The 26683-nt window shown below is 36.8% G+C and overlaps 1 protein-coding gene across 4 annotated transcripts in view; it reads right to left on the bottom strand.

The window, feature by feature from the left end:
• Positions 1-26683, bottom strand: part of kiaa0586 (KIAA0586 ortholog) — a 128345-nt gene that overhangs the window by 52993 nt on the left and 48669 nt on the right. For all 4 annotated transcript variants that reach the window (XM_082142285.1, XM_082142286.1, XM_082142284.1 and 1 more), the window contains 7 exons: positions 25497-25720; positions 15821-15893; positions 14541-14786; positions 12585-12753; positions 12219-12392; positions 1656-1852; positions 1330-1431 (listed from right to left, as the gene is read on the bottom strand). In XM_082142285.1, the coding sequence (XP_081998411.1) occupies positions 1330-1431; positions 1656-1852; positions 12219-12392; positions 12585-12753; positions 14541-14786; positions 15821-15893; positions 25497-25720 (1185 nt within the window). The remainder of the gene's footprint in view (positions 1-1329; positions 1432-1655; positions 1853-12218; positions 12393-12584; positions 12754-14540; positions 14787-15820; positions 15894-25496; positions 25721-26683) is intronic.

Below are 26683 nucleotides of genomic sequence, written 5' to 3'. Positions count from 1 at the left end.
TAAACAATTCTTAAAACAGGTTATATAGTTATATATGTGTGTGTTTTGTGCAGTAAAGGCCACGCATACGAACACCTAGCTGCACTATTCTACCTCAATAATATTTATATATATATATATATATATTTTTAAATATATTTAGAAAAGAGTGAACTATAGTACTCGGAACACTTTAAATCTTTACAATATTCTAAATAGTCTCCAGTTAAAAATATGATTTATTTACTTATATAACAAATATTTTAAAATGTATTTATTCTATTTGAAAAATAAATCAAGAATTTAGCAAAGATTGAACTATATTATATTAAATAATAATATATCAGGACACTTTAAATATTTACAATATTCTAAATAGTCTCCAGTTAAAAATATGATTTTTTACTTATATAAAATTGTATTTTAATAAAAAATATTTTAAAATGTATTTATTCTATTTGAAAAATAAATCAAGAATTTAGCAAAGATTGAACTATATAAGTTATATTAAATAATAATATATCAGGACACTTTAAATCTTCACAATATTCCGAATAGTCAAAAGCTTTAAAGTCTTCCCTCCTTAAATTTAGTGAGAATGTGACTGATTGTGAACTCGACCTGAACTCGAAGTCAAAAGAGGAAATGCATCCCCAAATTAACTCGACGGATTCTAGTGCAAGACGTGTTTCTAGGGTTATTTCTATAGAGCTGTAATGATTCCTCTGATGCTAACAGCGGCAGGCAGACCACAGAGAGGCTTTGTCCTCCTAGACGTGTTGCTCCGACAGAAGAGCAACGGAGCTGCATCTGTTGCCTAGCAACCAGATGTGAATGGCTGAGGTCGGGATTGGAGGAGTAAGAACAGAAAACGCTGGCGGCAATGTCCCCCCTGAAACATTATACATTCAGCTCAATACGCACACGCAAACGCACACACCTCATCCATCTTCATCCGCTTGGGCAGGTTCTGAGAGCATGAAGGCGCATGCATGCACGGCTTGGCAAAAATCAATGGCAGTGCGATGAGAAATGCAAACCTGGCCCTTATAAGCACTACAGCATGCTGGAGCACAGCCAACATTTAATGGCATAATATCCATCCATTCTCAGAACGGAGCCAAGACAGCTGGTGTATGAATACACACACACACAAACACACGAGCAAATGTACATGTTAGAGGACGTCCTGGGTGTATCATCAATTTGAAAGCCCACAAAACTATTAGCTATTTCTCTGGAACAAAATTGAAATGAAATTTGGAGCAGTGCTGATAAAGCCAACCAAACCATTTCATTTTCAAATAATAAGGGTCTACTTAGTGTTGTTGGTGATTTGGGAGGTTTTACGTGAATCGAAGGTGGAGGAAGGATGGTTTCGGCTGGAATTGATGGTGTAGAAGAAGCTGGACTGCTGCATAGACAACTCTCAATGTTCACACCAGGCTGAACCTGCAAACACAACACAAATGCATTTGAATGAAAACAGTATGTGGAATAAAAGCCACTTCAATCTGCTGTAGGGAAGTGATATTGTCCAATGCGGGATGCAAAGCTTGCAAAGCTTGTAAAGTCTGATTTTTATGCCCCCGAATATAGTGAAATATTGTGCGATGTGACAAAATCAGATGAAGATAATCATACAGCTATGTTTGTATGTGTGAACTTGTTGTTACCTGTATTTTGAGCTGTGGGGTCCGTTTCCTCGGTTCTGACTGGACCTCCAGTAAGATTGTGTTGGGTTTCCGAATAGCAGGAGCAGTCTTGTGTTCAGAAACGGTAATGGGAGGGAAGGACGTTGTTACGGTTGCTGGTTTATTGCTAATGATGACCCGTGAAGGCATTGGGGCCTGGCCGTCCACTCTGGGCTTACCTAAAGAGATACAAGGTGTTGTGCTTAATGATCTGGGATTGTAACCCAAAGGTTATATGTTGTATAACAACACTTTGCATTATGAATTGCATTTCAGAAAGTAATGACATGTGAAATTGATTTTGCGTTGCTAGAAGCGCTCTTGTACATTACAGTTTAGTGCACACAAGTTGCTTTGGATAAAATATTACTAAAAGACTGCTTATTTACATACATACATACATACATACTAAAAAAAAAGGGGGGAAAAGTCCGTTTTTCAGGCATTAGAGATACATGAATAATGTCTGCAGAGTGAAACATTACCAGGACAACAAAAGCCGACATTGAACGCAAAGTCTCCATCCCCCTCTTTTCCACAGGATGCGTGAGTGAACTAGCAATACACTTCGGCAGCCTAAATGCGCTTCTGCCAAACCTCTGAAGTCTGCACATCCATCGCCCTGATGCAGCGCAGATAACATCAACACGCTGTTTACAGGCAAGGGCACAACACGACCCCTATCCTCACGCGAGAGGGATATTAAAGACAGAGGCACTCCTGCAGATGGAGCCCACACACACACACACAACTACACATTACTTTATCTCTCAACACACCGCAGAGCGACTGTAAAGGACGTCCACGGTACTTTAAAGTGCCGTGTCAGCCCAAAACACATTCACACACATCTGGCTGAGCAGGAGGCCGATCTGGCAACATGATTGGCATCTGTTCTGCAATGGGACCGTGAGACAAACAGGTTCAGCCAGAGTGCGCTAGCGCAGGTTTGTGTCATTCCTGTTTGCAGGAAAGCAGGTTATGGACGCACATGCCCCATTACATAGAGATGCAAGTCTGGTCTCCTCACATTAACGGCAAACGAGGAGGCCGACATTAGCATAAATCTGCTGCGAGCGCCGCAATCTGTTTTTCCCAGCCTTCCATGCAAAGCAGGGGAAACATAAGCTTTACGATTTCCATAATTTGGCTGAAGGGCATCCAAACAGTGGCTCAGGAGCAAGAAGCACTGACTCATCTGGAATGCACAAATACTTCTGATAGCAAACATGTGGGCTCCGCCGAAGGAAGGCTTGAAAGGAGGCGTTTGTACTCTAGAACCTCAAGAGAGTAAAAACTCTGAAATGCGAAACCAGATCGGATAGATTAGCTCAATGATGGACAGTAAGAGATGCTATTACGGGCTATTCACAAACCAGGGAAGCCGCAAGGCATGCAAGGAAACAAAGACCTAAATGAAGGGACAGAATTCACAGCCCGCAAAATGCTTGGGAATACATTCAAGAGTATGTAAATCACTGACTTTACTGGACCCGAGGACACTGCAGCAGGAGACTTGAGAAAGAAGATGGAGAGAGAGATGATGAGATGATTAAAACAAAATAAATGCACATAAATATGTGCGCACACGTCCTGCTTCTGCAACCACATGCAATTTCAAAGCAACAAATGAAGTCACGTCTTCACCACTGGGGCTACCACCAGAGTAATTTCATCTACAATCAATAAAGTATAAGAAGGTAATATGATGCCATAAAGAATCGCCTATGCAGGGTAAGATTTGTGAAAGTGTACATAAGATTGCAAGCAAGATTTGTTAAGGTGTAAATCGCCTTTCAAGTGTAAGAAAAACATATTTGCAGAATTTTACTGTTATTTGTAAGTGTAATGCATTGTATTGTGAAACGCAGCTTCATGCTTGCGCAAAATAAATGTGATCTGTATTCTTCTGACTTGCATTTTTCCCATGCTTAGACTTTTGGCACTTTTTTTTCGCACAAATACGGCCAAAAACATTGCAAGCCTGTGAACAGCAATTTGCAAGCAAAAAATAAAAAAACAGAGGCAGGAACTGCAAAACAGGTTGATCGCGTAAAATCAACCTTTGTGTAAAAAAAATAAAAAGGTTGCAAATGTCTAAATGACTGCTTGTGTACATGGGGCAAAAAAGTTCCCGAAATAACCCGATTTGTACAGTTGTGTCTTTCTTTTAGCTGCGCTTACAGTTTTGGCACGATTCTCTCACTCACTGAGTTTTGTAAGCGCGAAGAAGAGGGCGGGTCCACCTTCATCATGTAGCCTATCAAATGAGCCTCTCGCTGACTCTCGTTTTACTCTTATCTGATTGGTTCAATAAACACGCCAGTCCAGTTTGGCTTTTCATCGTTCTCGTTGCCGAAATGTTAATGCACACATAGCCTACATGTTTAATAAATAAATAAATCATGATTGCTTAATTAGCTGTGCACCATTAGACTGACTATATGAGTTAATACTGAATTTCGAGCTGGTGTTAACGTTATTGGATTTAAATTATATATATTATATCTGTTACACCACTGAGCTGATGTTAAACTTTACAATCAAAACATTTAATACCCCTTCTTTTATACCTATAATACCAATCTGATGCAGTGTTTTTCACATCATTTCTCTGTTCATGGTATTTAACACTCAATAATATTGTCTTGGTTGCACTGTCAATATTGATTCTGATTACTTTCGTGTGACTGATCAAGCTATTTGTAGCTAGTATGAATAACAAAATGCTTTCTCTGTGTCCAGATTTGACTGTAGCTAATGAAAAACTGATTCTTCAAATCAACATAAACTTAACTTTGACAAAACGTAGTCTTTAATAATGTCTGAATAAATATCCATATCCAATTACAAAATCAAATGCAAAGCAACCAATTATGTCTGAATAAAAACCCAGCAACCAGGGAATCCATAGCATCTAGATATGTTTATATATAGGGCTATACAGCCATCTTCACTCTAAAAAATAATTCAGTGGCTTAGTAAATATCACAGTAATAACTTTATTAACTTAATAAAATCTCTGAATATCATTTACTTGATTGTTTGAGTTAAACGTACCAAAATAATTGACTAAATATCCAACAGTTAATTTTGTCTAAAATTTACAGTTATATTTAAGTTTTTTATTTTCACTTAAAGAATTTAGTATTTGACTTACAATTATTTATTTATAATACACTTGAAGGTGCAATGCGCAACATTTCATGTTAAAAATACCCGTTTTTCTAACCCATACATGCTTAAACAATTGCCTGATGGGCTGAATGAGCCCTTCTCTGATCACTGTGATTGCCTCCATAATCCTGTACAGTAAAATAAATAAGAGGGATTCGGGACGGAATGAGCGTGCACACCTCTGGTTGCAGTTTCGCTTGTCGCCAGAGGGGGCATAGTTCTGCAAAAACTCAGAGACTTGCGCAATGCACCTTTAATATTATTTGTGAAATTTCTATAAAAATATTTGAGAATGGAGAATTAAACTGACCTGTTTCAGGACCCACAAAAATTACTTAATTCAAATCAATATTATTAATATATTTTAAAAAAGTGTATACAACAAGTCATTTTTATGATTTTACGCGATCAATCTATTTTGCAGTTCCTTCCTCTGTTTTTTTCGCTTGCAAATTGCTGTTCACAGGCTTGCAGTGTTTTTGGCCGTATTTGTGCGAAAAAAAACGTGCCAAAAGTGTAAGCGCGGAAAAAAATGCAAGTCAGAAGAATACAGATCACATTTATATATAACAGTAACATGCTGCAAATATTTTTTTCTTACACTTGAAAGGCGATTTACACCCTTACAAATCTTCTCTTGCGCATACAAATTTTATTTATGCTTGCAATCTTATGTACACTTTCACAAATCTTACCCTGCACATGCGATTCTTTATGGCATCATATTACCTTCATAAGAATTCACCTCAGAGACGGCCTGACAAGGTGAGCATGGGCTGCTCAAAGCATCTTTGGCATGCAAAAGCAGCAATCACTGTGTGTGAATTACAAGTCTTCACAATGATTCTTTCTTTATTAATAATACATTTAGGGAAGAACAGAAAAGATGGCTTATATGGAGTTGTGCACCATTAAGAACTGAATTGAGAATGGCTAGGGATGAATTTGAAAAGGAGGTAAAAAAAACTTGATTGCAATTCATATTAAAGAACTGAACATTTTGCCTTTTAAGGTTAACAGGTGTAACATACAGAGAGAGCAGCAGAACTATGGATAGATGGATGGATGGATGGATAGACAGACAGACAGACAGACAGACAGACATACATATAGATAGATCAACAGATAGACAGAGATAGATAGATAGATAGATAGATAGATAGATAGATAGATAGATGGATAGATAGATGGAAAGATAGATAGATAGATAGATAGATAGATAGATAGATAGATAGATAGATAGATAGACAGAGATAGATAGATAGATAGATAGATAGATAGATAGATCAACAGATAGATATATAGACAGAGATAGATAGATAGATAGATAGATAGATAGATAGATAGATAGATAGATAGATAGATGGATAGATAGATAGATAGATAGATAGAATGACAGAACAATAGACAGTACGATAGATAGATATAATTATAGAATGACAGGACAATAGATAGATCGATAGATAGATTTAATGATAGAATGACAGGACAATAGATAGATCGATAGATAGATATAATGATAGAATGACAGATTGACAGAAAGATGGATGGATGGATAATTTATTAAATTCCACTTTTTGTCATTCCAATTCCAATTAAAATTCAACTTAATGTGGGGTGTGGCCAATTCAATTAAAATTTACTGTCATGAATTGAAAAGGAGCCAATTATTTGATTCCAAATCTTGCATAACCCTGTTATTATATAAAGAAATAAAAAGTATCGTTAAAGCTCTTGAGTTTGACTGAAAATAGTAATGCTGCTATAAACGGTATGAACTAACACTTCCCTTGATCGCTGCTGTGTTGATTCGACTGCCACTTTCTACTCTCTGCAGTGCAGAACTTGCTAAGCAGATTTGCGGAGAGCTTGCCTGCTGTCGTACGTGTGTAAGTGTGACTCGGGGGCCGTCTATGGATGAGCCGCACCGATCATCTGGAGCAGATGAAAGGCTCTCTCACCATTCCCATGGGGCACTCTGCAATCCCCACTGTCATCCCGGGAGAGTCACGGAAGAAGGGTAAATTAGGCCAGCTCTAATCTACAGCCCTCCAGAGACCCAGTCTGAGCCTTGGCGAGTCAATCCAATCCAAGCTGGGCCAGTCTGGACCCTCTCCTTCACAGATACACCATGCACAACTGCAGAAGTGTCTGGGAAGTTTTTAATGGGAGTCTGGAACTTTCCGCTTGGGTTTCTTTCACACATTCAGTATGAAGGGAAATAGGACAGCCACGGGGATGACACTGGTGGATGATTAAGACGCCTTGGGAATAGCCTCGACTGGTAAAAGATGCTTTTGGTTGATGTGGGGGTTTAAAGAAGTTATTAGGAGATGATTCACATTCGTTAGATGAAAGTTAGACAGGTCTGATAGGTGTGATTTGGGGAATGAGATGGTGTCGCTCTAAAGTATAACAAGTATCTAACTTAGCACTTTAAAGCTGCAGTCTGTAACTTTTTTTGGTCCAAAATTTAGATAATAATCATGAATCCATTTTCCAAACTGTGTTTTTGTCTTATCCTGGATCACTACTGTACACCTATAATAAGTGTTTATATTGGGACTATTTTAGACTGGTTCGGGTCAGCACCACTGGGGAGTAGCCCAGTACCTGCGTGACTCGTCATAGACATAAACAGAGAGAAGTAGCTCCGGCTACATTGTTCTTCAGCAAGACGCATGCAGTTCTGTTTATTAACCGCTAAATGGCCAAAAGTTATGGATTGCAGCTTTAAAGGTGCTCTAAGCGATGCCACGTGTTTTTTTGTCAAATCCAGCAAACATCTCCTCACTATCCGCTAGCTGCCTGTCCCCTGAACACACTGTAAAAAATAAAAAAAACGCGGTCTCGGTAGACTGCCCAGGCTCCACAAACGGCAAGAAAAACAAACAGGCCCAGCCTTGGCCACGAAACATAACAAACAGTGTTCCAGCCAATAACCGACAAGAATTATTTGGGGGTGGGGGTTGGGGGGTTAGTGCGCGTGCACATGAAGGGGGGTGTGGGGAGTGGAGGAGAGAGAACATGAAGAGGGAAGTTAGCTAGAGGAGAGATGTCCTGACAACGACTAACGTTAAAATTGTATATTCTTGAGAATTTTGATATGGCCGACACACGACCAAAGAGACGAAGTTCCGATGAACAAATAACAAAGAATAGGGTAAAGGAGAAGGAACGCGGGAAGTCCCGAATTTACATCGGAAAAGCATTCAAAAGGTGGCGAGAACTCCGCCGGCAGAAGGGCTTCCAATCCGACATTCAGGTGGCTCTGTTTTTGCTGGACAGGTGGGTAAATCCAGTTTGTTTTTTCTAAATGGTTCATGACTGTTTCAGGAAGCACGGAAGGGAGGGGGAGGGGACGGGATGAGGAGGAGGGAGGGTAGAGCTAGCCTCCGTTTTGTTTGACAATACTTCGAACGTCAACAAGAAGTGACGTCACCCAGCATTGCTTAGAGCACCTTTAAATAGATTTTTGGAACAATTTAGGAACAACATCCCAGCTGAGAAGATCAGCTTAGACCAGCAAGGCCCAACAATAAGGATGGGCTTATGGATCGGTGTAAGAGTTTTGGGCCAATCTGGGCAAATATCAGTGATTTGATAATGTATGTGTGGTTTAAAGGGTTAGTTCACAGATACACATCTTCTCAGTTCTCGCGCATACATCATGTCGCTCTCGTGAACTCACGTCAGAGGACTACACAGAAGAAAATGAATAGTTGAATGAAGTCGTTATTTTCGTGTGGTTTTTTTTGCACACAAAAAGTATTCTTTGTAGTCACTTGGACTATTTTAACGATGTCTTTACTAACTTTTCTGGGCCGGCAGAATGAAATTACCTAGCAGCCTATGGAGGAGTTAGCCAGCTCTCAGATTTCATCAAAAATATCTTAATTTGTGTTCCGAAGATGAACGAATGTTTTACGGGGTAGGAACAATATGAGGGTGAGTAATTACTGACAGAATTTTTATTTTTGGGTGAACTAACCCTTTAAAAGTATTTGCAAACAAAAATATATTTGGTATTCTGTGATGTTCTGAACAGTCTTCTTTTTTTGCTTATTCTGTTGAATTTTGCTGATGTAAATATGTTAAGGTAATATTATCTAGATGGCTGGAATAGATGAAGTTTCATAAAAAATGTGAGAAAGACTTGGAAGAAAACTATGTTTAATTAAAAATACTTTTTTTCTTTTTCTTTTTTTTTTACCTTTAAAAAAAGTTTTTATATTCCTTCTAGTATAAAAGCCTTAATTTCAATCTGGCTTGTCATACATAGACATTAAAGGGGACATATTATGCCCTTTTTTTTTTTTTTTTACAAGATGTAATATAAGTCTCAGGTGTCCCCAGAATGTGTCTGTGAAATTTAAGCTCAAAATACCCCATAGATAATTTATTATACCATGTTTAAAATACCCATTATTGAGTGGAAGGAAAAATATGCCGTTTTCGTGCATGTATCTTTAGATGCAAATGAGCTGCTGCTCCCCACCCCACTTTCCAGAAGAGGGCAGAGCCTGTACAGCTCATTCCACTGATACACTGCCAAAAACATATGGTTTTAATTATCATCTCTATCGTGGTCACGCTTCACGTGACATTGCAGTTCTTCATCATCATGAAAGTTTATTATCTGCATACGTTTTAAAGCCATATCAGTCTAAACTTCTGATATATGGTTTTCTGAGAGCACACATCCGAAGCACAGAAGCTGGCTGTCAGACGAAGCATTTTGTGGGTATTAAGTTCTCTTTCACGTCTTACTGCACTTAAACTGTCAAATACACACAAGGTTATGTCAAAAACACACAAAGTTCAGATAAACACAGTCAGTTCTGTCTGCGAATATACACAGCAAGTATACACATCAAATCACATGTGCATATTAGATCTGTGTATTAAAGTGAAAGCGGCGTAATCTACAACACCTACTGCTTTATATGCTATTAATATGAATCAAACAACAAAAGAAAAACAGAAAATCACTCACTGCCCTTGATTGAATAACTAGCTTTAATAAGAATACATTTCTTACTTGAATACATGGCGGACAGTGTAAAGCTCACTCAGGGCGGGGTCTATGCTAATAGGGCAGAGTCCGTCAGCAGTTGTGGGCCGGGCCTAAGCATATGTGATGACACAAAAGTTACAATCTGGCAAACAGCTTGTTCTGAGACACTGCTTATGATTTATGGGAATTAAAAAAAGAGGAGTGGGTGGATTTGTACCATTATAGGGTGGTTGTGTACACACACTGCTGACTCACATCTATGTTCAAAATGTTGCATAATAGGTTCCCTTCAAAATGTGTCCTTACAGTGTGTCTCAATAAGAAGATAGTAATATTGCTAAAAGATGCTTTGAAAATGCAAAAAAAGTAAATTAAATATATAATGTATACATAATGTATTTATATGAATATGCTTTGTGGTGGGACCAATGAAAATGGTGTAAAAAATTAATAAAATAAATATAAGTTAAAAAAAAGTATTAAATTAAATTAAATTAAATTAAATTAAATTAAATTAAATAAAACAAAAAATAAACACTTATTGCTAAGATTTGACCAGCATGGATTTCATGGCTGGATTATGCCAATTAATGCTGGTTTGATATAGGTCTAGGTAGGTCATCATGCATTATATTAACCGGCTGGGGAAGCAGGCCAACTAGCATTATCTTTCTGGTGAAACAGGATAAGTAACTAAATAAGTCTTGCTAGTGAGCAGGGATGTAACTGTAAAAAAAACAAACAAATTTTTAATGGTTTACTTTTAGCATTGTTTTAACAACTTTCACATTGTTGCTGCAGTTTCGTATTAATTTCGTAGTGAAAGGAACTTCAATATGACTATGAAGAGAGTTGAGTATCTATCACGGCGATTAGGGCCACTGCATTGCAGATGTGATTAGAGAGTCTTTGTTCACTTCAGCATAGCTCCGATCAGAGGTCAGTCTAGCATACGGGCAACAGCCCACGACATGCTGTTTCAAACATTACTAGGCCATTTTCCACTAGTTCATTTCATTCTCAATACCCTGGGCCACAATTCGGGAAACACTGAAATACTGTAAACAGCTTTAGCAGTGCAAAGGTGCTTCGTCAGTGCCATTCTTTTCATGCAATACCTTTAATTACCTCTTCAGTCTATTGCAGAAAATAACGATGGCAATTCAGCTGTTACCAAACTAATGGAACGTTTCGGCGCCAGGAGGTCATAATCCTCAAAAGGAAGGGGGTAGGGGATAAAAAAAAACTAATCAACTCATAATACGAACGCTTTCAAAATGTTTTCAATTGGCTATTTGCAATTACTGCCCTAAAAAGTCCCCTCGTAAAGCACAACGGTGTTTTCATACATATGGCTGTTTGGGCTAACAAACAGAATTACCTCCAACCGCACAAGGTCGGACCTGAGACGGAGCTTGCAGTGATTGGAAGCGGGAAAATGAGAGCGTAATAGAAAGGCATTAATGTCCCTGACAGTGAAGTGATTAAACGAGAGCGGCATAGGAAGGCTTTTTAACGAGTGGAGAGGCAGTCGTAATTAAGAGCTAAACCCACACCGCTGAAATGTCGTCTAATTAAGTCCATTCTTTAATGCTGCCGTGTGCTCAGAGCTAGCCGGAGGAGAGACGCTTTATGACTGCAGCATGTGGAGGCTGTCGCATCTTTGTTTCAGAATGGTCAGAGGTTTAAAGGACACAGAACAGCATAAACTGCGTCATTGATCTTTTATGCGTTTATGTTTTAAAACATAGTTTTCTGATGCCAAATATGCCGCAAATCACTTCCAAATTAAATTATAATCCCGACAAAAACAAATCTGCGGTTATCCAAGTTGTCATAATGGACATCAAGAACGAGTTGGGTTGGAGTAAAGTTTGCCAAGAAAGATTTAGCTGAATTCAAATGAACAAGTAAAGGTAAAAAGGGTTCAGGGTTCATACAGATTTTTACGAATAAATTCACATGATTTTTCAAAGACTTTTGAGGCAAATATTCATCACCTAATGTTCCATGAAACGTCCATGTATACATGTAACATAAGAATTCAAATCCATGTTTAAATCTGCCACAACATATCTAAACTAAATCTTAATGACAAGCTACGTGGTTTAAAATACAAAATAAGCAAAAACTGCAACTGTGCCAGACTTTACCCCACACACAAAATATAACGTCACGTGACGTGAAGGATTGTCCGAACGTTTCACAGATATTTGTGACACGAATTTCCATGACTTTTCCAAAACTTTGTGTTTATTGTAATGGCCTGGAAATGCCTTTAAAATTTCCATGACTTTTTCAGGTTTTTCATGACCGTACAATCCCTGTTAGTTGTGGTAATGGTGGCTTACCTAAAGGTATAGCCATGGGAATGAGGTAACCTCGCACTGGAGAACCAGGCTGCTGCTGTTGGGCAGGATCACTGGGGCTGAACAGGAAATGGGGCTCAGAGACTGAAGGCTGCAGGGCAGGAACACCATCTACAAACTGGCTAGTTTGGGTTTTAGAGGACTTCATCTTCACCCCTATATGAGTGAATGAAAAGAGAGAGACAAGAATCCATAGAGTTAAATGGAAGACAGAAAAGGCAAAATTAGGGGTGGGCAATATGGCAAAAATATATCGTCTAAATAGTTTTAAAGACTATTTCACAAGTTACAAAGAGACCCGTAGAAAGACCATCAATCATCATTTCTAATTGAAGGGCTGAAACACACCTTTGACGGTCTCTACTACTTTAGGTCGCTGAGGTTTGGATTTCGGTGTGGGGGAGTTGAATCGAAGGTAAGGGCTTTTTTTGAGTGTGCGTCGATGACCATCATAAAGAGCTTTTCCATACAGTCTGGCCAGATACTCTTGATCATTCTGAGATTTAAGCACAACCGACTGAGAATGGAAAAAAAACACAATCAATTAACAAACTGTGTATCAAGATTTAAAATAGAAAACATGGTATTTTATACTATGATGCACTCATACTGTATGTATGGTAAACGGCACATTATAAAAATATACACTCATACCTATAGTAAACATAATAAACTATACTAATCATATTGATAGTAAACATGGCAAATAATATGAACCTATCCATACAGTTATGGTAAATTACTACAATACTACATTATTATAATGATAATTTATTTGATTAAAAAAATTGTAAAAACAACAACAACATAATATTGTGAAAATAGTGTAAATCTGCATTTTCAGCATCATTACTCCAGTCTTCAGTGTCACGTGATCCTTCAGAAATCATTCTAATATGTTGATTTGCTGCTGAAGAAACATTTATTATTAATAACAGTTGATAAAAGTTGTGCTGCTTCATATTTTTGTGGAAACCGTGATAAAAATTTTTTAGGAACAGAAAGTTCAAAAGAACAGCATTTATATGCGCGTTTAAAAAGTAGAAAGTTATAGCTTTGCTTATGTAAAGGTAGGCATAGCCGTAAGGATTTCATTTAGTTTAATCTAACACGCATGGCAACCCCCGATTGTCGCCAGCAAAATAACTCTCAACCTCTTGTAACTGTGTGCTCTGTTGTCTGGATTGACTGCACCTTTAACGATAGCAGCAATTAAATGCCTGGATGGCCTCCACACATAGTAACCTTCAGATAACCACTGAATGTGTTGCTAGGTTAAGAATCATCCACACAGACACCGGGCAACGTGGACAGCCATTAACAGGACCAGGCTTGTGCCAAACACAGATAAGGCAAGCCTGCCTCTCGTCTTCTCACTCTTTATTTTTAGCAAATTAGTGTCGGGGCAACATATGGGTGCTCAAAGCGGCTCATTTAGAGAAAATGCCACTGAGACACAGAAGTACTGAGCTACAGTGTTTACATCCAGATGGACCATTTTGGGAGTGTTGTGAGCTTGTCAGGTCACGGTGATAAGTAAACAACACGTACAGGATTAAACACTGCTAACAAACAGGTTAGGAGACCCTACAATTCATTATCAGTTTTAACATAACAGACAGATGATTTGGACCACAGCCAAATAGGCAATTATGAAGCTCTCATGTCATATAATGTTAGTCATTATCTACTGCCTAGTGCCTACTGATGCCAAGGACCCCAAAATATGATGATTCTTTTACGAGGGATCCCCTTCACATATACTGTATATTAGTAAATATATGCATTAAGGATTTAAATACACAATTAATAAGCATAAGTATCTTTTAGAATAAGGTTTAATATCTAAATGACAAGATGATCAATTGTTTTCATAATAAATATTTATCCCAAGCAGTTTGACAGTTAACTTTAAACCTAAAAATACATTACAAAAATTCTTTTTTCTCTCTCTCAAATTTTCCACTGAACATTTTTAAAGATGCTTTGTTAAGTAAAAAGAAGTTTAACTTTTAAAAACACATATCGAAACCCTGTCTTCAGTTTCATTCGTCAGTGCTGCAGTCGGATACCACTGTGCAGCATCTACCATTTTTAAAGCAAAAAAACGTTCTGTTTGAATGGCCTTCAAGAATTATTGAGCAGCCTACTATCTAGAATAGTCAGAATTATGCGGTCTAGGCAGGCATCTCATTGCTATTGAAACAGCTTTAATATTTCATTATCAGAGGAGTTTGGTTGTTCTGTCCATTGTGTGAACACATTTTGAACGGCATTAGATAACACTGACATAATCCTGCTCACCGTATCTTGCTTCCATTCGGGTCTGGTTCTAACAGAAAGAGCGGGTTGTTTGCTGTGTGCCAGTGTGCTTTCTGCTTGTGTTCTCACTACGCCTCTCAGAGAGGTTTTCTTCTCTGCCGCAGAGGTTTCACCTCCCCCTCTTCCTCTTCCTCTTCCTCCACGTCCATTCCTGCTCCTCTGGTCCTGCTGCACCACTTTGGCGACTGCAGCATCACTCCTCTCAGAGTTCTCCCTCGCCAGATCATCCTGACAGGAGGAAGACAAGACAAAGGGAAGGAGAAAGAGACAGAAGACCTTGAAGTCAGAAACACTTGAATATGTGTTCAGTAAATAGTGCACGGACAGTAATATAAACTTGTTAAAAAATGCAAAAAAAAAAAAAATTATGTGCTAGATGTTACTTATGTATGGAAGCTTGTTTCCACCATTGGAATAAAACAATACATAAAGGTAATTGTGACCTTTTTATCTCACAATTCAGGCTTTTTTCTCTCACTTGCAAGTTTTTCTCTCAAAATTCAGACTTTTTTCTCTCACTTGCGAGTTTCTATCTCACAATTGCAAGTTTTTTATCTCACAATTGCAAAATTATATCTCCCAATTTAAAATCAGCTTTACAGCGACAAATGGGAAAATAATGATTCAATGATGCAACAGAATTCAATTCTGCTGTAAAGCAGCTCTAAAAAGACAATAATAAACAGTCATTATACAATTGAAATCAGTTCACTGTTGATTCAGTTTGGTTCAATAACTGTGTGAAGTTAATCAATTATGGAATAAGTTCAATTAATCTATGAAGTAGCTTTGGAGAAAACAGTGATGTCATCATCCTGCTCAGTTCAGCTCTCATCCGATAGTGTCAGTGGAGTCAAGTCAATAATATTGCAGAATATTAAGTGTCCTCAACTAAACAAGCCAAAAGGCGATAGTGGCAAGGAACCAAAAGCTCCAAACTTGCGTGAAAAAAAATCGAATTGCTTGTGAGATAAAAAGTCGCAATAACCTTTTTATGCTATGGAGGAAACAAGCTTCCAAGTTTTTTCAGCCGTTTTATTGTCCGCCAGGTAAATAATCATAAACGTGATCAATTGGAAAAGTAATAGCAGATCTCTGCTCAATGCCAAGCATAAGCAAAAGCAAAAAGCACTAATGATTATTCAAATATTTTCCCTTTTAAAACAGTATTTCGGAGAACAAAGAACAGTGACAGATTGTGCAGAAACAACAGATTGCATTTGAAGGTAGAAAAAGAGACTAAATCTCTCAGTTCAGCTCACCTGAATCTCCTTGCTGAGTGTATTGATCCAGGCATCAACTGTCTTCTTTATCCTCAGCTCTTCATGGACATCTCTACAGGACAAGACACATGACAGGTCGTCAACATCTTCAAAGACAAAAACTATTCATCTAGAAACTCGAGCCACAGAGCTACTTTTCTTGACGGTAAAGCTTGTTGTGTTGCTCTAGGCACGTTTAGTCATTCTAGTGCTCTCTACGGTAGAGGTTCAAGGTCACTTTTCAGCTACTTTTAGAGATGAATTTCCATGAGCTGTGAATTTAATTTAATAGTGGGAAGGGAGTGGACAAACACAAATCTCTAATCATAAGTTAACTTGCTAAATAAAGCTAAATTAATAGAATTTATTTAGATTGATGGTGTGCAGTGGAGATTTACTCTACCGTTCAAAAGTCTGTAAGATTTTTGTATAGGCCTAATTTTATTCAGCAAGGATGCATTTAAATAAAAAAAAGTGACAGTTAACAATTTCTAATTTCTGTTTTAAATAAATGCTGTTCTTTTGAACTTTCTGTAAAAAAAAATATTTTCCACAAAAAACTTAAGCAGCACAACTGCTTTTATGGTTTCAAATGTACTAAACATCTTATTTATCCAAACAATACATCTGATTTCCATTTAAATCATGTGCTTTAAATTACTGTGAAATGTATTTGAAAAAAAAAAAATAGTAGTCATTTTATTCGTTGTGTTCCAAAAAGCATTTATTAAAAAAGGGCTGCAAAAAATCTATATCAGTTTATCACTGGATTCAGTTTAGTTCTTTCAGAGATGCATTTACTTAAAACGTGGAAGTGAATGAATCCAATTTTCAACCGTAAGATGAATTTCTACATATTCTAAATTAACTAAATGGATTGGAAAACAGCACTGCCATGCAGCGAATGGAATTTTGCCATAAACAGGCACAAAAACACAGTTAGATGGACTTCTGTGAGTTGTTTTATTTTCACGTCCTGAGTGTCTGAGATCCCCAATCCCAATGAGGGATGACATCTGCAGGCAGAGCAAATCTAAATGTGGCACACTGTGTTTAAAGACGCAACAGTCTTCCAGCGTTTCTCCGCTGAACACATTATGCTAATGCCCTGCTGTCTCTTGGACTGTTAGCCCATCTCTGAAACACTTATTGCACTGTATAAATCACAGAGATGAGGAGACGAGTGACAATCCCAGCATGCCATCCAAACTGCTGCTCTGAACCACCAACAGCCCATGTATCTAATTCTTGCTTCCTTTTTCCTCTTTTCATCTCTGCATTTCTGCTCAGAGGGATTGAAAAGGAGGTGCGTGTTTGTGTGGGTTTGTGTAAGGACACACTAGAGTTTATGCTACAGTACGTCAAAAAACACTGCAAATCCATTGAAGGGATGTCACGTGGACCTTAAGGAGTTTTTTTTAAGTCACTCATGCGACCAAAAGATGAGAAAACTATGTGCACCACTCCATATTTTTAAAATTGTCTGTCTTAAAGCTGAATTTATTTTTAACTTGTAACAGCATCTTAGAAATATAACACTCATGGAGGGGTGCTCAAAAACAGTGTGAGATGCGATGCAACAATCAAGGACGTTCATCTAAATGTGTCTGGCTATAACAACAGTACTTTAAAGGGGAAGAACTTAGAGGCAATGTTTCAGAGAGGATTTTGTCAAGCAGCTGAAGCACATCACATGGTCAGTACGATAATTAGATAGTGGTTCAATGGATCACAAAACTCACGGTTCTGATCATATTGCAGTTTTTGAGTCACGGATCGGATCATTTTTTGGATCAGCAAGAAACAATTTGTGTGTGCGGGGGTGTCAGTAAAAAATACAGTATGCACTAATTACAAGCATAGATAAATACAATGTAACAAAGTTACAAATAAAGTAAGGTCTAATAGTATTCAGAAATGTAATAATTAAGGTTTGTCTTCAATCTAGGCTTTAATCTCTTTTTTGTTTTGTTTTGTTTAATTAACATTAAAGGGTTAGTTCACCCCAAAATTAAAATCATCCCATAACTGACTCAGCCTCAACTCAAGCCATCCTATGTGTATATGACTTTCTTCTTTCAGCCAAACACAATTGGAGTTATATTAAAAAATATCCTGGCTCTTCCATGCTTTATAATGGGAGTGAATAGAAACTGAGATTTTGAACCCCAAAAAAGTGCATCCATAAAAGTAATCCATACGCCTCCAGGGGGTTAATAAAGGCCTTCTGAAGTGAAGCGATGTGTTTATATAAGAAAAATATACATAATTATAACTTTATAAACTGTAATCACTAGCTTCCGGATAACGGCCATCCGCACATTCACGAGAGAGTCGAGTTTTGCCGTATCACATAGGATGTAGTAATTTTATACATTTATATAGGCTAGTAATTTTCATTTATTGGTGAACTAACCCATTGTGAATGCATGCGAATGCATGGATCCAATATAATGATATACATGCGCTTTCTTTCTCAACTGTTTACATTCACTTAAGGCAAAATGATTCTGTTTACGAAAATACTTGCCGAGACTGGTATTTTGACAATTTTTTGAGTATGTGTTTGTTCAAGCGCAAGGAGATGCAAAAGAGGATTCAATTCAGTGTACTGAACAGCTGTGCACAGATAAGAGATCGCAAGTAATGAACGGAGTTCTCTAAATGAATAAAAATAGTGAAATGTAAACTCAGAATATTAGGCAAACCTGCAATAATTATTTAAGTTAAATATACAAATACACTTTATGTATTTAATCTCACTTTATTAACCAATGTCTTTGCTGCTGACCTTCAATGATCCAATTCAACCATACTAATAAGCAAAAACAACTTCAGCAATCAAAACAAAAAATGAAACACAAATCTGATGTTTAACTGAAGTAAGAGTGTTGAACTTTCTTCTCCTGCGTCCTATTCTTCTGTAATCCAGAATGGCAGCACAACTGAAAGGTTTGTTTGAGCAGCGCCCTCTCCTGTATAGGTGTGAATTTGCATTTCCTTCAGCCTGAGGATTATTCGTTTCACTTTTGGTGTGAAAGGGCCTTTACATTTGCCAAAAATATAACTTTTTTTTTGTTAAAAAACAAACAAGCAAGCCCAGCCCAGGTGAGAAAAACTTACAGAAAAGTAAAATAACGCATAACTTTCCATAAAACAAAAAAGTTAAAAGTAACTTTCCCCAACACTACATACTGGTGAGACAAATATGTAATAATAATAATATCTTGTGCATATTACTAGGATATTGATACTTAGCATGCATATTACTAGGATATTGGCTGTTTATTAGTACTTATAAAGAATACTGTATATTAAAGCCTTATTCTGCATTGGCCATATTCTACATCCCTTAATCCTACTTTACTAATAATTAAAAAGCAGTAATTATGAGTTTATTGAGGCACAAGTCATAGTTAATAATTAGTAAGATAGTAGTAATAATTAAGAATTGGACCCTAATCTAAAGTGACCAAAATAATATTAATAATATCTGATAATTTAGTCAACTTCACTAATTAACTAGTCGGTTATTGGATGATCCATCCCTACCACTGATCAATGAGAATTTCAACCTGACATTGCTTTTTTCCACACCATCAAAACCTTTCAAACGTCAAGTGTGATCAGGAAGAAAGTTTGGATTTTGCAACATAAAACGGAAGCCTCCCAATGCAGCCAGAGCCAAGAGTCTGGTAGAGATGATGATTGGAAAGAAAATGTTTCAGTGGCCGAGCAGCACAGATTCAGCCTTGCTACAACAGCTGGCCATAAAAAAAAAAAAATACAAAGAGAATGAAGCTCTACTGATCCTTACCCAACATCCAATGGACCCTGTCCACAAACACACACACAAAGAGTTAGCCATAGAAAAACAGAGGGCACAAGGACTCACTGATCCACGGACACACACAGCTGCCCGCAAAATCTCACAAGCCGCTTTCGACACAAACAGGCTCTGAGATGAAGGCCCTGGCTGGCCATTAAAGCCTTGTCACAGTGTGTCTGCCGAGCGTTTGCCGTGTGATGGATTCGCCTAATCAGATGATGCTTGAAGACACTTGTGATTCCAAATGGAGCACAATTGATTCGAGCGGCGAGAATGACCTTCAATTAACCTCTTTAGACGACCCAGCATTTTCTTCACCGTTCTTCAACTGAGCCCCTTTAAAATCCTTATTATCCAGTAAATTTGGGCTTCTCGGGAGGGGAGAAAGTGGAAAATGAGCCATAAAAACTATTTAGCACCTCGTTTCATTCACATTCCCTCCACAAAAATGAAGAAATTCATGACAGATCATGAGAGAACGAAATGAAAGCATGCAAAAACCTTGGGTGCCAGAAAAAGATAAAAGCTTCAATTACTGCTGATCGGCAAAAATCAGAATAAGAATTATGAGTGTATTAAGAGTTTAAGTATATGCTTTAGCTAGCAACAAAATCATGCTCCAAAAATATTACTGATTGAAATATTTCCCAACATTTTTTTGGCAAATATTAGAACACACATTATCTTGTTTACAAATCAAACTTAACCAGTTCTACGCAAAGAAAGTAGACTAAGCTGTTAGCTTGATAGGCGAAGCCTCATTGAAAACCCAAAGAAAGGGAAATATTTCATTTGACCATATTTAGCTTAGTATTATAATTTGATGGGTGACTGGTAATTAAATATGCAAAAAGACACCATGATGCACCAAGACACGAGATATGAATATAGAATAAATAAAACTACAAGGCAATTTTCTAATCAAGCACCAAATATAATACCTACTGTATAAAAAAAGTTGTTTGAATATTTATGTGATCAAAAGTGACAGTAAAGACGTTTATATTAATGTTAAAACATTTTCTATTTCAAATAAATGGTAGGTTTTTTTCTACTCAAACAATTCTGGAAAAGATTTACCACAGTTTCCACAAAAATATTAAGTAATTAACATTGATAATAATATGAAATATTTCTTGAGCATCAAATCAGTAAATTAGAATGATTTCTGAAGGATCATGTGACACTGAAGACTGGAGTAATGATGCTGAAAATTCAGCTTTGCCATCACAGGAATAAATTACATTTTAAAATATATTCTAATAAAAAAACAGTTATTTCAAATTGTAATAATATTTCACAATATTACTGTGCCTTGACGAGTATAAAAGTCTTCTTTCAAAAATCTGAGAGACTGAGATTTACTATTGAATGGTAATGTGCAGTAGATTTGCACAGTTGATGATGCGCATCGTAAAATGATAAGTAACGTATTGCTAAAGTACAGTAAGGTCAAAAGCAAGTAAAATAGAAGAAAAATTATTTCAAAGTTGGGAAATAGTCCACAGAATATCAGGAGTATAACTGTCTAAAACTCAAAACTGCACCAAATGAGACTTTAGCAAGCATTCAACCCAAGCACTTGGTCCCTGATGAACGATAAAAGCACATAATCTCTGAGGTTAATAACGGATGTAATTCTCAGGGTAATTACCAGAATCATCAAGCGCTCTTTGAGGAGCAGTTGACACAACTACCAATTACGTAACTCGATAATAAGACAGTCTTTTCCTCCGAAAGTTATGATGTAAGCCGTCGGGAAACTTGAATATAATACAGGTCGAACGCCGAGCCTCAGCTACTGACTAAAGTAGCCGTACCGATTATGAGTTTAGACGGCAGGAAACATCAAGAAAGTCAGTTTGAAGCAGCGAGAGGAGTGATAAATCTCAATACTGACTCCGAAACCCAAAGTCTCCGCCACCTGTTGAATTATGCAACACCCTTCATGAGATTTTCAGCACATGGGATAATTACAATTACAAAGTCATTGAAACTCAGACTGAGAAAATATTGCCTTTACCCAAGTGTGGGCTGTAACTTTTTCGGTAGGGGGGGGGGCATAATGAAGGAGAATAAAAAAAGATCTGAAAGTTTCACGTTCGCAAATGCCCTCATTAATATTTCACCGCGATGGATGGCGGGAATAAAATCGAACTTCAGACTCGTTTTGCAGTGTCACTTCCTCAAATGAATGAATCCATCAAGCCCTGCACATAAAGCACGACGTGAAGCGCTCTCTCGCTGCGGCGCGGTTGGCGTGGGCTAAACCGGTGAACGGGGGAGAGCAGAACAGCATCTGGCACCTCAATCCCTGCGACCTTTCAGAAGAGGGAAAGATCAAAGCCATTAGAGCAGGGAGAGGAAGACGCATCAATCAGTTTGTGTTTTCATGCACACGCAAGTATTAGGAGCGGGGCTGATTGCAGCTGCCATTTTGGAGACAATTAACATAGAGGCTGACATTTTGTTTGAAGAGTTTGGATACTGAGACGGGTTTGAGAGGTGTCGGAGAGGGACCGTCGAGCCAAGAAAAGCAGACCTCACTGTTGTTGGGCTGTGGTGAAGCTTTCAGCTTAAAATAAAAGCACAATGACGTCAAAACAGTCGCAAAAACATTCATGTTAATTCAGAACACACTGGACAATCAGTGTTATGTATTTGATATATTTAAAACATTCATTTAGATAGATTGAGATATGATACTGTAGATATGTCAAACGATATTATGTAATTTATCAGTCATATCATTATGGTATCAATATATTGGAAATATTTCAGCTAAAAACTATGCTCACTTTTCAGATTAAAATAAGTGATAACTCTCCCCTCTCAGTACCAAAATATAATAACAATAAAATATCAACACCAACACCAATCATTGCTATTATTATTAGCAAATTAGACATCCACAAATTTCTGAAAGTAATAATATGGATTATATTATATTATATCATTAATACCATTGATTGTTGTTGTTGCTATTTATGATAATGATGACAATAATAACAATAATGATAAGAAGAGTAATCAACAACAACAACAACAATCAATGCAAATGTTGCAGAAATGAAAAAAAATCTTCTACTCATTATTATTATTATTATTATTATTATCATCATTATCAATAGAAACAATAAACTACCAATGCTGTTATTATTATTATTAGCAAATGAGACATGCAAAAAATGCTGAAATTAATAACAATAATTATCATTATTGTTATTATTATAATGACCTATTTAAAATTAATTTAATGTTTTGAGCCAGCTTAAATGTTGCTATCTCTGGGCACAAATGCAACTCCTCAGTCCAATTGATATGCTGATAATATAATTTGCAATGAAATTAGAAAAAAAATTAAGTAAAAATGAGAAAAAGATAGCGTTTTCACTAGTTGCCTCAGACTTTCTTTTTTTTTTTTTTACTCCACTGTGAATCAGTCAAACGCTAATAACAATATTTTAAAATATTTGGGCATCAAAAACGGTTCCCTGTGATCTTTCCAGCACTGACGTTGCACTGAGCCCGAGGAAAGTGAGAACACTGCTGTTCTTTCTGCTTTCACAGCCTCCGCATCATATAACAGACAGCAGTCCTGGGGCGGCCTTCTCCATTTCAGATTCTAAACTGCTGTTTTAGCACTCTGCTGCTGCCACGTCTCTATCTCTCCGTATCTCTGGAAATGTGCATGATGTAGGCAGCGACTATGGCTCGGGGTGTATCACAAGCCATTAGCTGCTCTGTGCCTGGGGTAATGTCACATTGAGAGCAGGCAGAATGGTAAGATTGAGTCTGACCTCCTGCTATAGAGCGTTAATACTAGCCAAGAGACGTGGTAAAGCAGACTCCACCCCAGCAAAAACATCCCTCTAACCGCTTCCGCTGGCTCGGAGCGTTATGCGTTTTAAAAGCTGCAAACAAAAGTGAACTCATAATTCACAGTGACATAACCTCCTGGTGGTGAGTCTCTATCGACGACACCATGCTGTGACCGGGGTTCAGGTCTGACTCCACTGGCCTAAATATGAAAGCATCACACCTACACTTAAATGTTATTTTTTTCTGTGAGACACGAAAGTAGACATTATTTATGTCTACACGCAGCTTTTTCCATTCAACGACAAAAAGATTTCATTAAAGTACAATAAAAGTAGGCCATATGACTCTTTCTTTATGTGTAATATATTCAAAGTCTTCTGAAGTCATACACAATGCTATCTGGAACTGGAAATGGGGAAAATATCATGCTTTTACTGGCTTTTCCCTTTATTGAAATAATAATAATGATAATAAAATTATTATAAATTAAATTAATAATAAATTATTGCAATCATTGAGAGATATGCAAGCCAAAATTTGGCAATTTTTCTGAAAATATTTGAGACATTAATGACTGATATTTCAAATATAATGGCCAATTACTATACTCACTTTCCAATTAACAGAAGTGTCCAAAATATCAGACTATCTTTAGTTAAATAAATCATTTATTTTAAGTTTATTTGATGTAAATTGAATTATTTTAAATTTAAATTAGTTTTTTAATGCTATATTTTCTAATTAATAATTATCTAATTAATAATAAAAAAAATTTAATATTATAGGTAAATTTCAGTAATTTTTTGTATGTCTCATTCACTAATGATAATCACAGTAATCACTATTGTTGTTTAATAATTATTATAAAAAAATACATTATTATTATTATTATTATTATATAAATATATTTAAAAAACTATAAAAATGTAACCTGAAAAAAATACAAAGTTCTTAATTTTTTTTAAAGCTTTTTTAGCCATGAATTGTTGCTCCGTGAAAGATTTGCGTAAATATATATAAATATATAAATACATTAAAAAAATCTACTTTTCTTTTCTTTTCCACAAAAAATTAAATAAAAATAATAATAATAATAAATATATAATAACAGTAGCATATGGTTTGGACATGACAGTGAGTAAATATGAACAATTACCATTATTAGTTGAACTACTTCATTAATTGTATTTGTGACTAAAAATGATTAATAACAATTTGCACATTCTTATCCATCACTAAAACATAAGAAGAAGAAAAAAAAGATGGCTGATGGAAAGATGTTTTTGAATTGTGAACCAAGTGCCTAAAGATTAATACAGCTGCAAAAGCAATACTTGCAATGTTCTTTTTAGAATAGTGAGCAGTCAAATTTGATTAAAACCCCACACGGCTGACAAAGTGCTTGCCTTTTTTGTTAAAAACGTTGATCTAATTTTCTGTGCCGGGTTTAATGTGATGCCAGAGCTGTTAACCTCAGGTGGTCCCATGCCCTGCTCTCAGAGGTGAATATATTGAGATGAAGCTTGGCTTTGGCAGGATCTGGGTAGAGGCCTCCACTGACAGATGCCAATCACAGTGATGGTTCCGTTTGCCTTAGCCCTTTTCTGCCTGGAGTGTGCTCTGAGGCCAGCTGTCAATCAAAATCTCATACCGGTTCACCGCCTCAGCACGGCCTAACTTTTCACAAGCATGAAAACATGCAGAAGTTAACCAGCAGCACTCTCAGAGGCACGGGGAAATTTGCTCCTGTGCTACACTTTATGACTAGCAATTTCTTCTGCCAGATTTCCCCCCCCAATGTCAACACTGATACTCATGAGGAATCGTAAATAAAAGAAAAAAAGAAAAGAAAAGCCAACGCTTTACAAAGTAATGTGGCAGTACCATGGTTCAGTGATAGTCTCTGATTATTGTATTCTTACACCATGGTATTTAACTAAAACTGTTAGTGCACTTCAAAACTCAATGTAACAATACCATGGAAATATCATTATTGTCCTTTTTTTGTACAAGGACATATCATACCTGTTTTTCGACAGTGCCTCTAACTGCGTGTGAAGCACTTCTCCATCCTTGGCTCTCAAAATGGCTTCCAGGTTTTCCTCTAGAACCTTCCTGCCCTGCCTGACCTGCCTCAGGACCAGTCCTGCATCCTCAAACATGGATGTGGGCGGCCGGATGCTCTTCAGAATGCTGGGTCTGTTTAAAGGAGCATCCCTGACGGCAATCACATCAACCGGCTCTGGGGGCTGCGGGAGAGGAGGGAAGATTGAGAGATATTGGATGCATTTAAATGACTGTGTATATTTGGAGGGGGAAAACAAACTGTCTTTGTAAGAGTGCCGCTCCAGAGAATAAATATGATAAATATGTTTAATGGAATGCTGCTATGAGCCATTACGGGTGAGCACTGCTGTTGTTGTTTTCTCAGAAGCATTTTCAGGACTCAACAATTAGGATTTGTTTTCTGCTGACAGACCAGTAGTTCAGATTTTTATTTTGCTTTGCCAACATCTTGACAAGTCTCAATTCAGAGGAGATCTTATTACTAATAAATAGTTGTCTTGTGATATACATTATTATTATTATTATTATATAGAATAATTATTCATATAAATAATTATATTAGCCAAAATATTTTTTTTTACGATTTGTTTAAGGTTTTTAAAATAAGTATCTTATGCTCACCAAGGCTGCATTTATTTGATAAAAAATAAACTTTAAAAAACATTTTAATACATTTTAAAATGTAATTTATTCCTGTGATGTCAAAGTTGAATTTTCAGCATCATTACTCCAGTCACATGATCTTTCAGAAATCATTCTAATATGATGATTTGCTGCTCAAGAAACATTTATTATTATTATTATTATTATTATTATCAATGCTGAAAACGGTTGTGTTCCTTAATATATTTGTGGAAACTGTGATACTTTTTTGATTAATATAAAGTTAAAAAGAACAGCATTTATTTGTTCATTATAAATGTGTTGACTGTCAATTTAATGCATTATAATTAAAAAATTATAATTAATTAATAAAAAAAAAAAGAAAAACTTACTGGCCAAAGTAGATTTTCCACTAAAACATTAAGTTACAACCTATTTTAACTGATGCTAACTATCACAAATAATTCTTGCAATTTTAACAAAACTCCATCTATAATAGCCACAAGGATAATGCTACCTTTGTGATGGACTAAGTCAGCATA

Source organism: Leuciscus leuciscus (genome assembly GCF_965113295.1).
Source record: "Leuciscus leuciscus genome assembly, chromosome: 17".
Lineage (NCBI taxonomy): Eukaryota > Metazoa > Chordata > Actinopteri > Cypriniformes > Leuciscidae > Leuciscus > Leuciscus leuciscus.
This window is presented reverse-complemented; position numbering and strand designations above follow the sequence as displayed.